The sequence below is a fragment of the Populus euphratica genome, unplaced genomic scaffold (genome assembly GCF_000495115.2).
Source record: "Populus euphratica unplaced genomic scaffold, PopEup_1.0 scaffold179.1, whole genome shotgun sequence".
In the NCBI taxonomy this organism is placed as follows: domain Eukaryota; kingdom Viridiplantae; phylum Streptophyta; class Magnoliopsida; order Malpighiales; family Salicaceae; genus Populus; species Populus euphratica.
The window spans coordinates 191,217-204,105 of record NW_011500059.1 but is presented as its reverse complement, the minus strand read 5'-3'; the positions used below and the strand labels follow the sequence as shown (position 1 = coordinate 204,105).

Genomic DNA, 12,889 nt, shown 5'->3' with positions numbered 1-12,889 from the left:
TTAGATTTTAAACAATTGATATAAAGTTATTTTTATCAAATGAAACTTGTGGATATTAAGATTAACTAAATTAGTGGTTGACATATACTAAAATAATAAAAAAAAAATTTCTATACTAGAATTCAGTATTTTTTTCCTTCACAAATTAGAAACTAGAAAATTAAAAAAAATAAAATTTTATATCAAAATCAAATTTAGAAAGACACGAGGAACCAAAAAAATTCTAATGTTGAATACTAGATTAAATTGAATTTTTGCACCATCTTTAAATATACCATTTATTTTTGGTATCTTTTCTATGTTGTTTCTTCCACTTTTAATTTTGTCCTTGGCTAACAAATACAAAGTAATTGATTAATAATTTCACAATTAAAGAACTTAAGTGATGGAAAATAAGTTTAATAACCACGATGAAAAGGAGAGAAAAAAGTCATGTTGAAGTAATCTCGTCAAAAAAAAAAACCACTAAAAGAAAATATCATCATTTTGAATTTAAAAAAATTAAACTTGAGCTATTCAATGCTTAAAAAAAAGAAATAGGATTTGACTTTTTAGATAAAAATTAAATTAGATTTGGTTTTAGCATAGATTAATTGTTCATAAAAGATTTTTAATTTTAAAATTTAAAAGGATTAAATATGTTTTTCATAAAAAAAATTTATGTTATTTAGTAAATTTTTATATTGCATTTTTTTATATCTAACTCTACTGCTCGGTTGCATCTTGTGTGTTTACAATAATGCATTGAACACTAAAGATTGATGCATGCATGATACGTTATTCATGTTGATGACGTGTCGTACATGCAAGCACGGTTTATTTAGAAAAATCAAATCTACCTGCACAGAGCCCAATTATCTTTGACTTACTATTATAATAGATATACCAACAAATACATAGTAGAGAAGTAAGGGAAAAACTATGTATATATATAATGATTTTTTATATAAAATTCATTAAAAAAAATAGAGTCTTAAATAAGTGCTTGGGAATATAATAATAACTTATTTTACTTGTAAATATATTAAAACATTGTTTCAAAAAATTATTTCTCTTATTTTTTTAAAAAAAGAGTGGAGAAGAAGGATCTTCTTTGGTGGATCCCTCTTGTTCATGTTTAGTCACTTTCATTTCAGAAGTTGTTTTTTATTTTTATATCTGTTTTTTCTTTTTCTTTTTTGTTTATAATGTTTTTTTAGTTTTTTAGTAAAAATGAGTGATGGTATTTTGCCTAAAGAATAAACACGGTAATAAATAAAAGAATATTAAGGATTCATTAGCATATTAAAAAAATAAAAAATATATAAAAAATTAATTTCAAATAAAAAAATCAAAATTTTAAAAAACAGGCAGCTTTACATGCGATATTTATTTTATTATGGATTCGTGAATACAATGCATGCCTCAAAATCCTAGGTGTCCAATTCTGATTGGTTTCAAGCAGCCATGACTGTCTCCAGCGAATTAAACCACTCGAGAAAAACACTAGAATATTAATATAGATGCAAGTCTTGTATTCTCGTTGACCAAATAAAAAATAAAGATAAAAAGGGAACGATTACGTGTTCTTTTGGCACTGGAAAATGGACTTCTACAAGCTCTTAAGAGCCACCCATCCAAAAGGACAGCTTCCTTTGCTCCTTCTGGTCACAAAAACTTGCGTGACACAAGTCCTTTTCATGATCCCCCAGCCGCTTATCTAACACCGCATGAGTTCCATCCACATAAACTCGAATTCATGGCAACCGCTCAAATTCTTGGCAACCTGGGATTGTAAGGTTTTGATGCTCCAATTGATATTTGAGATAAAAGTACAAGGTTAATTTTTTAAAAAAAATTTATTTAATAATATATTAAAATAATATTTTTTATTTTTTATTATACCTATATATAAAACAATTAAAAAAATATAAAAAAATTAATTTAATGATTTGCTAATTTAAAACTTGGTTTAGGTTAAGTTTTATTTTGAACTAAAATAATATTATTCAGGTAAAAAATTGATTCATAACTATATCTAATATTAACAGTGGATATAATATACACATAAATACATGCATAGAAAGAAAATGTGTAAATCATACTTTGTAAGCGAGGCTATGAATAGAGCTAGAATTTATAGGTGAGGAAGGCAATGCGAAAGTTTTTTTTTTATATTATATAAAACAGTATAAATGTAATGAGAAATTGTATTTAAATGAAATTATTAGATAAAATATTGAATTGAAATAATCATCATAAACATAGTAAATGCTACACCATAGATTGATAGACAAATATTTAAATATTTAAGGGAGAGAATGTATAAAAAAGGAGTAAATTTGAACTTTTAAAACTAAAAGGGGATATATCACTTTTTTTTTTGTTAATTACAACTATTGCATATTTTTACTTTTCTTACATGTTTTTCCTCACTAATTGGGATTAGTAGTAAATTAATTCATCCTCTAAAATCCTAAAGGCAAAAAAATATTATTTTCTTAATACTTAATAATTATATATAATCAAACCAGATGATGCTAATTGCATTGTCTAGATGCAAGGACAGTATATCAAATATTGTCCTTTTAATTTTTTGTATTGGTAAATCATATTTATAAAAAAATTTAAGTTCAATAAATAATATAATATACTCAAAGAAATAAAATTTTCCAATTTAGCTTCCTCCATTAAAATTCAAGAAAAATCTACGACGTTACCATTCACGTTTTTTATTCTCAATTCAAAAAATATGGTAACAAATTCTTACCCAAATAAATAATTCAATTTCTTTCTTTTTAATTTTATTCCACTCTATTTAGAATTTTAGAGTTTGATTGGCTTTGCTATTTTTCTTTACTTTTTTTTTAACCCCTTCAATCCCTTCAATCATTATATAATTGATAACCCCAATCAATATTCTACTTTCATGTTGGAGCGTGTGTATAAACATATATACAGAGTTTAGATAAAATGATGAATGTTTGCTCTTCTAATTAGAGAAAAAATATTTGATTTAGGTGTTATATAATCTTGTAGACACGCTAACCAGATTTTATGCCCTTCAAATATTTAACAGCAAATGTATTTACCTGCATTGCATGAATCATCCAATCTATATGACTTAGCTCAATGTGTTTCTTGTTTTGTAGATAGCTTATGCCAAGATTTAAGGTCTCCATGAATGGTGATCAGGGAGGGTATAGGATGGGAAATAAGAAATTTCTGCCATTGATGTTTCTTTTGTTGGGGATTTTGCTCTTTTTGTGGAACGGTGGTGTTTATGATCATTATCCAAAAGAGACTAAGCACATTGACACACAACATTTAATGTGGTTCGATAAATTACCTATATCCATGGGAGTAGTATATATTATTAGAGATAGAGAAAAAATACAACACACGGAGAAGGATGACATCCACTCAATTCCCATCTCTCATTGCTATATAGGGTTGTTGCTGCGTATAGCAGCAAGGTTACTGGTGGTAGTCCTTCTCTATTTCTCTCTTCTTCTCTTTACTTTGTTCTAACCCTCTCATTTTATGCTGCACTCTTAGTGTCTATTTATAGATTTCAATGACAGCTCCTTCTACACTTGTCAACAATGGTGGTTGCTCTTTTTGTTAATGGTTAGTGTAGCTTCTTTTGACATTAACAGCTGCCACCAATAACCCACCATTGTAGCCTCCTTCTTTGATAATGTTAAAAGGCTGCAAATGTTGCACCAGCAACCCTTTTTGACTCTCACAAGTTGGCCTTCTTTATTTGATAATGAAAGTCATTTTCTTTGACAATGGCACCAACATAATTGGCAATATTTCAACAATCACCCCCTTTGTCATTTATGTGGGCAATTGTCCTCTTGTTTTTTCAGCACACACTTGCATCTTGCAGCTCTTTCACGCTTACCATTTTGAGAGCATCTTTGGCCAAGTTTACAGGTACTCGTCAAACCTTTCAATTATCAGAGTAACTAAAATACACCTTTTCTTACACAAAAGAACCATTACAACCAGATGGTCTACCACATCACATCTGAATAGTGTTAACGCTTGTCATTAAAGGTTGATCCATATTTGTCTTCATACTCTGAGTATTATAATGTCATTACCAAGCTCACCACTTTCACAATAGTCAACTTGTTCTCGGAACCTGTGCATGTCCTCTGCTCATTTCTAACAGTCGTGTCTTAATGCTCTACAAGTTATCCATTTATTGTCCAAGACAAATGTTATCTAGCTCATTGATCTTTAGCTTAGGGGCAATATCAATGAAAATCAATCATGTATTTGTCTCCATACTCATCATAGCCACTTCATTGGCTATCCATATGCATCTGTCCACTCATATCTAGCCATCACATTGGCTTTGGGGGGTTCTAAACTAGACTCCTTCCACGACCCTCACACCTTCTTATGAAGTATCTTCGTTCATCGTCATGCGACGGTCTGAAATGAGGCTTCTATCACAACCCTCACACCTTCTCTAAGGTGTTTTTGTCTGTTGTCATAAGGCAGTCTAAACTGGGGCACCTATCATGACTCTCACACCTTCTCTAAGGTGTATTCGCCTTTCATAGGCGGTCACATCTTTCTTTAGTTGGGATGCTTCAAAGTGGCTCCAAAAATTCTCTACCACCATGTGAACTATGGGAGAGATAACTGCCACTGATCACACAAAAAGAGAAAGTTGCGGCATACTCATCGCAATCCTCCACTTTGATTTCTATGTTTGGAGTTTTTAAACCTTTTTACTTGATAGCTCCACCTACACCAACTTTTTTTTGGTTTCTTCACCTTTCATCATAGGCGGTCGCCTTTTATCACAAGCATTTGCACCCCCTCAATTAGGTGCATCTACAACAACTCTCTTTCCATCTTTGTATGCATTGGAAAGGTCTTCGCATGTTGTCTTTATCAAGAGCACAAGAGACTTCCTGTTGTATAATTTCTACATAGTCTCTGCTCTGAGCTTCATCTGGGAACACTTCTTCTTGCACCTGCTGTCTCATTACAGTACTTCATTGGATCCTATGGGTAATCCTACACAATCTTCATATGCCCTCGTGCAATTTCTATTCTCCAGATTTCTCTATATTCCTTGCTTATGTTTGACAGCAGCTCATCATGTCACAGCACCTGTCCAAGTCAAAATAGGGTGTCAATCTTCATCTCCTTGCTGTATTTCTCTACCATTATCAAGGTCTTCATCAATTCTCCCCTCGAGAAATCACAGTCACCGAATCTAACTTCTTGGAGAAATCACCACTTTATCAGATCCTTGAACATACGGAACCCAACTGTTTCTTTATGCCATCATTTTGCTAGTTTTCAATCGTTTCATTACTAACTGCTATATTTACGAAAATAGTACCTTATGGATAATCCTTTAACTAAGCAAGCTCCTAGAAAAGATTGGAGGGGTCATACTGATCTTGCTTAAAACCCAATCTCCCAGACAAAACTTCTTACGCCATATTTATCCATCGTACTGTCTTTTTGTATATACAACCATTTGCTAGCTTTGTCCCGGCTTTCGTTTGCAAATGATCTAGAGTATCCTGGTTTTATACATGATTTCTCAACATCTAGCGAGATTACTAATACTTAGATTCGTCAAGATTGGTCTTCATCAAATTTCACTTTCTACCTCAAATCGTCCACATGATCGGGTTTCCAGAGTATCCCAATTTTACCTTCCCTCAAGGCAATTAAAATTCCCCACTTAGTTGTTTAACACATGTAATTGGGCAAACATATACGATTTTTTCTTTTTCATCTACATCGACCACCATAATGACCATCAGATGCCTCCTGATTGGGCAATCTCTCTTCAATAATTCACCACTGCTATTTCTGGTTTCAATCTTAACCATCGGATCGTACCATTGCATCTAGAATGATCAAATTAGCTGGAAACAAGTTTGAACTCGTCCAAATCGCATTTTAAACGGCTACAATTTGATCAAAACAATTCTGGCTTGATGAATGGCTCAGATTCAATCTTAGATCCGATTACACGTAGGATCATCTACACTTGATCATATCCCTCAGCTTGCAGCTTGGCTCAAAACTGGCTCGGCTCACTCGACTCGGCTCGTGCTGATGACGTGGGCCCCTGTGATGATGTGTTAGGTGATTAAGCGCTGGCATGACATGCTTACTGTGCATGATGACATCACAACTATATCATGCTGATGTCATTGCTGACGTCACAATTATGTCATGCTGAAGTCATCAATATTTGGGTCAATCACATAGGTCAAGTCTACTGGTATTCGGGTCGGGTCAGCCCATCCGGGTGAAAAAGAAGCGTGAGGCGCGTCTGCGCTGGTAGACTGCCACCTCGTCGGCGTGTGGGGGAGCGTGCGGGCATGTCCAATATTTTCACTAATGGCTTCATTTCTTCCTCCTCTACATAATAATATGGTCACTTTTTTTCTCTCTTCTTCTCTTCCCTTTACTCTAACCCTCATTTTATGCTGCACTCTTGGTGTTTATTTATAAGTTTCAATGACATCTCCTTCTATACTTGTCAACAATGGTGGTTGTTCTTTGTTAATGATTGGTATAGTTTCTTTTGATATTAGCAACTGTTATCAATAACCCATCATTATAGCCTTCTTCTTTGATAATGTCAAAAAGTTGCAAATACTGCACCAGCAATTCTTTTTTACTCTCATAAGTTGGTCTTTTTTCTTTCACAATAAAAGCCATCTTCTTTGATAATGACAGCAAGATAATTAGCAATATTCCAACATCTTTCTGATGGATGAATCGGCCAATGATCTGTGAAAAGCAGGGTTTGCCCATGTCATCTGTTATGTGGAACGACACGGCAGCCATGTTGCATATTTAGAGGAAAGCCAATATATCAAAAGAATGCTACTTATTGCCATAATTCATGTGAGGTGCAGCCAGATTCTCAAACGTAGTGCCTTCAAGTTTTCAGAGTTCAAGACAGTTTGTCTGCGCTGTTATAAAAACTCAGAGATGTACTTTGTCAAGGTTTATGTTTGAGATGTCAGACAACAATAAACAATTAAATATTTGAAGTCTTGTGTTACGTGATGATTTTGTAAACTTGAAATTGCCTCTTCATGTTGCCACCCCCCACGGTCACTGCCCACCGAGCTTGGATATACTTGTCATTACATTCTTTATTTCATCTGCTATCTTTTATGGACATGACTCCTCTCTCACTACGTGAATTGCATTGAATCGCAATGGTTGCATGCAAAACTGCATGCACTGTAGGTGAGAAATATAAAACAAATTCAACTGGATCCGAAATGATTTGCGTATTGAATAGGATTGGATGTTGTTTGCATATTCAAACTTCTCATTCCCGCTCAACAATGTGTTACTACGGTAAAGTAAACGAGTGGAAAACTACTTGTTGAAGGTGATTCCTTATTTTCTTTCATGGAAAAACACGCTTACCATTCATATATAAGCGAGTTTTCGTTAGCGATTGAAGGATAAGATTTTAAATCCATCGATCTTTCCTTTCACACAGCCACTTACCCAACAAAAAATTTGCATCTGAGTGTGGAATTTGGATGGAGGAGCTCGATGATGAAGCTTTTATTAAATCTATGTAAGCTTCCATATATATTTCTTCTTCAAAAGCACTAGGATCCGCATTTGAGCGCTTTTGCATTGCTGGCGTGCAACATCTTTGTATTGGCTATGCCATAATATTTTGATAGACAGGTGAGGGTATATCTTAGAGAAAACCCAACATGCTGTAGAAGTGTTTGATTGGGCCACTGCTTGATACAATCTATAATTGATACTAGATTTCAAAGGATGAATATTCTTCCAATTTGGTTCTTCTGCAATGTAAACCAGATGTCGATTCATAAAAATTCCTTGACAACACTAATGCATACACAGAAATCTGAACCAATTCTGTAGTTCAATTCAAGACCAATGCCAAAATCTCAGGGAACTCTCTTTTTTTAAGAGAGAAGAATTGATCAGAAACGAATATGAAGTAAAAAAGTTACACGGCTGGAGTCTATTTGCCCATCTCCTGACTATAACATTTTGCTATAACTTGCCAACAACAACAACAAAGCCTTGATCCCCAACTAGTTGGGGTAGGCAATATGTATCTTTTTACACCACTCCGTGTGATCATGAACTTGCTTTACCAAGGTGCATAATATATACCTAATTACATAGAAAGCAGAGAAGGAATGAACAAATCGATGCGATAACTCGAAACTAGACTCCCATTATCACACTTGAACATGCAACAACAAATTACAGCCTGAATCATAGATTGGCAGGGACAGGCCTTCCGCTGGCAACCAATGACACAAGACTTGTAAGATACTGGTGGTTTCAATGTTAAACCTTCAAATTTCTTCCTCAAAAATTTTGAGTAAGAAATCACGAAATCGCCTTGAATACTGCTTAGGATCGACCGCTGAAATTGAGGTTGGATCATATTGGATGGACTTGTATGCATGCTCTAGCTTCTTGCTAATGTCATAGTCTTGAAGTATGTCAATTATACCAAAGAACATTACAACTTCATAAAGCTCTCCAGTTGGCTCTCCTACAAGAAGATACTCACAATCACTTCTTCTTACTGTTCTTTCAGCTCGTGCTGGCATGTTTATACCCAATTTGATTCGAGACCACCTGCATTACCCAATATACAGTTAACATCAGCATGTAACTTCTTTGTCTGAAATTTGTATCATAATGGTTCAAAAACTTTAAGATTTGTGTAATGGTCAAATGAAAAGGTATTTTACATGTCAGGGTCTAGAAGAAGCTGATCCATATCTGCTCTCGAAAGGCGAGGTCCATCGTCACTTTCAGTTTCGCCTGCAGATTAAGAACTTAACTGTGTCTTGCTTGTTGAGAAATAAGCGAAGTTTTATTTGAAAATCAAGCCATCATAATCCTGAGAAAGGATGAGAAATAACCTGGAGGTGTCCGCATTCCAGAGGTAATCAGATCTCCGTTTGGTGATACTTCTCTAAAATGAAGACCCACCAAAAGACTATAGTCCATAATTCTCTCCTGTTCAAGAAACTCACAGTCCCTATCCACTTGCCTGTAAAATCAATTACACAAGCCCAACAGAAGTACGTGAAGGGAAATATAAAAATAACATTAGTCCCTATATGTTGGTTCCAGGAAATCAAATAAAAAGAAGAGAATTCTACCAGTCCTTATAAAATCTTAATTAAAGCTGCTGGACTCTTAGTAATACGGGTTAAATACACTTAACAGTTAAACTATCACCTGCAAAACTCTTGAAACCAAGCTTTCTGTAGTCTGAATATGAAGTTCAGATCAAGGTCTTTGAGGATAGTGGTTGCTTCAATCTCCGATTCTGGCTTATCCGTGGTTCGACCAAGGGAAGATCCTTTCAGGTCGAATCGTCTATGGATGGTATATTCAGAACAGAAGAGATTTCCCATGATGATGAAGCGTACCTGGATCATATACTGAATTATATATTTTGCTACACTAAAACACATACTAATGTTGTCCTTGTTGTTTCATGTGAATTTCTAGCTGAATAAGTTATTCTTCCTAGCATTGGTGGCAAATATACCTTCTTCTGAGCAGTCCCATTTAACTTAACACAATGCAGACCATAAAATTTGGTCACTAAGGTGTTCTCATAGGACCTGACATGGTTGTAATAGGCAGGAAGCATCCTTATTAGCACCTGTACCATAAACCAAAATGTAATCTGACCATGGCTAATAGCTAGAGTTGATTTTCTAACAGATACATGCATGCAGAAAACTTCATGACTCACTTTTGCTTCTGATTTTTTCATTGTCTTTATCATGTATCGATCATCATTCGTCAAGTAAAAAAAACTACCACTTTTTCCAGGAGATGAGAGCTCCCGAAGCGCGTCATTTCCGCAGATGGATAGCATGTAATCTGCTGGATCCACCTTGAACAGTTTCCTCAGAGTCCTGAAGAGGGACAGGATTGGTGACAATGTTTGCTTTTTAAGCAAGGGAATCGGTCAGCAAAACAGAAGAAACAGCAGCAGCACATATAATGCAGAGTCTATACCTGAAAACCAATGGGCAGTAGTCCTTCCATTTGAATTCCGTTGACTGGTGCGGCGGAGTGTATTTGCTTCCTTCTGGAGGAAATCTGGTCCATACTTTTTCCTTAGGATCAAAAGCTGAAGCCTTCAGGTCTAGGGATGCAGAGGGAGCAGGTCTTCCAACAGAATGCCTGTGCAATCACTCCATATCCAACAATGAGTAACAGAAGAATTGAGATTTGCAAAATGCATCCTAAGATTCCCTGATTGACCCATCTGAGGTAGCCTCAGGCGGCAATATAGGTGATTAGCTTTGACGAAATAACAAGAAAATTGTAACGACCATACAAAATTTTTGTCCAAACAAGAAATGAATAAGCAGCTGAACTCCATAAATAGAGCCTTAACAATGTAAGTAATACCTGATTCCTAGCTGTAGATTGAGCATAAGTTCATAATTCTTATGCCCTTTGGATATTGTCTCTCCTTGTCTCTTACAAGTTTTCGGTAATCTCATAATTGGCATCATCTTTGGAATCCCTTCCTCAACATTTAGACCCAATAAATCAGCATCCGAAAATCTCCCACGGTCACCAGAAGTACTAGTATTATCCTCTCCCTCCCACATATTCATCCTATCAAATGCCCTCTCTATGCCCACACTTACCCTCCCATCAACAGACATCCTCCTGGGCTTGTCTCCACCGCCTTTCGATGAATTCCAAACTGCAAGCTTCTTCTGAGATGGCAATACTGAAACCCTCTCCCCGGGACAAACCTGAGAATCAGACAAATGAACCTTGTACACCTCCTGAGGATCCCATTCAAGACCTTCTACGGATGACTCTGAAGGATAATAAGTCCCATTTTGTTCACTTGGATCCTTACTCCAATTCCCCACATAAAAACTCCCATCAATCCATTTGAATGTTCCATTCCCTTTAGGCAAACCATCTTCCCAATTTCCATCAAACTTATTCCCATTTGTCCACACAAAACCACCCTTACCACACATTAAACCATTCTTCCATTCACCAACATAATGGTTACCATTCTTCCATTCATATTTCCCATTTCCCTCTTGAAATCCGCGGCGCCATTCGCCATCATACCAGTCTCCATTCGAAAAATGCTTTAAGCCATGACCATGTTTCATGTTCATGACCCATTGTCCTCTATATGTATCCCCATTAGACCCGGTATATGTACCAATTCCATCCATATATCCACTCTTAAATTCTCCCTCGTACGTAGCTCCAGAAGGCCAACTAAACCTTCCTCTCCCCATCGTTTTTCCCTTGTACCACTCGCCGACATACATGCACCCGTCGGTCCATAAATATTTGCCTTGTCCATGAGGGAAATTATCATACCATTGCCCTGTATAATAATCCCCATTAGGCAAAATCTTCTCAGCATGATAAGGCTCCGCCAAGTTTCTATTATCATTGTCATCATCATTATCATCCTCGGCATGAGCTATAGAGATCGTTCCAAAGATGCTATTTGCTCGTTTCTTCGCAGCTTGAGTCTTGCGTATCGTGGCCTCCCATGCCCTGAAAACAGTGCTTTGTTCTTTGCTCATTTTTTCCAATGCCTTGCTCTTCACGTTAATACACGAACATGACATGAGATCATGATGATGAAAATAAAAACAAAAAAAAAAACGAAGAAGACGTAGTAAAATCAAAATATAAAAATGGGGTTAAGTTTTAATATCAAAGAATGTTTCATCTTACACCATTTCCTGTTTCTTTTTGTTTTTGTGAAGGGACCGAAAATAGCTATTGAAACTAGGAGACGCTCCTTTTTCTTCTCAAACCAGAAACAAATGTTTGAGTTAATTTTTTTCCTCCACATTTTATTTACTTTATTTAATATTTGAACTGTAATTTATTCTTACGCTTGAGTGCACCTCATTTTTGTAAAAGTGATAGTGTAAATGAGACATCTGTCACATCTTGGGACTAAGAGATTAATTTATGATTAAGATTATCACTCTCACAATTTGACCTAATGTTGGAGCTATGGTGGTCTTAACCTTAATCCCTAGCTTATGATTCTCTTAAATTAATCTGCATCCTTATTATGATACCTAATAAGGATAATTAGTTGTCTTGTAATCCAATTAAGAAAATCTGAACTTTGCATGACGAATTTTTTTATTATATGAGAACCCATCATCTAATTCTAGTTTGTGTACAGAATCATGAACTAGCTATGATGATCTTGCAGTAGTTAGGGATCAAATTATGGGGTTAGAGAAAATATTAATTCTCTCTCGAGCTAGAAAATAGAGATTAGAATTGTTTATCTCCTGCATCCTCTAAACACGGGAACCTGAGGGCCGAGAGAAATTAAGGGACCTTATACTATTCTTAGCCCTTTGGGTGTTTTGGTACAAAAGTAGCTTCTAATTTTTGTGACTCAACTTTTTATTTGGAAAATATTTTATAAACAAAATATATATATATATATATATATATATAAATGTTAAAATTTAATAAAACTAATCATTTATCATGTGTCATGATAAAATAAACACTGCCATTTTTTTTTAATGTTTTACTTGTTTCGATAATTAAATTATTTATTTTCTTAAATCCCAACTCAAGAATCTTGAGGAAAAAAAAAAGTTTTGTTTAGTTACTGTTATAGAATAGAAAAACATATATATGAAAGAATAAAACCATTTGATTAAAGAGATTAAGATAGGAATATAAAATAAATTTATTTTTGAAATAGTTTTAGAGTGAATATTTATTTTTTTAGTGGATTTTTTAATGTCTCCTTCTCTTTTGTCTTGATATAATAACCGAATATTTTTTATTTTTTTATTTTATAATAACAAAAAAATACTTAATTTTTATC

At 34.8% G+C, this 12,889-nt stretch overlaps 1 protein-coding gene across 1 annotated transcript; it reads right to left on the bottom strand.

Moving 5' to 3' along the window:
- Positions 1-7,938: 7,938 nt before the first annotated feature.
- PIP5K4 (phosphatidyl inositol monophosphate 5 kinase 4) lies at positions 7,939-11,603 on the bottom strand. The gene is made up of 8 exons (XM_011002128.1): positions 10,441-11,603; positions 10,042-10,209; positions 9,773-9,938; positions 9,563-9,679; positions 9,247-9,440; positions 8,925-9,055; positions 8,751-8,823; positions 7,939-8,634 (listed from the first exon to the last, which is right to left on the bottom strand). The coding sequence occupies exons 1-8, from the start codon at positions 11,601-11,603 to the stop codon at positions 8,346-8,348; spliced, it is 2,301 nt and encodes a 766-aa protein (XP_011000430.1). The 3' UTR covers positions 7,939-8,345.
- Positions 11,604-12,889: the final 1,286 nt, after the last annotated feature.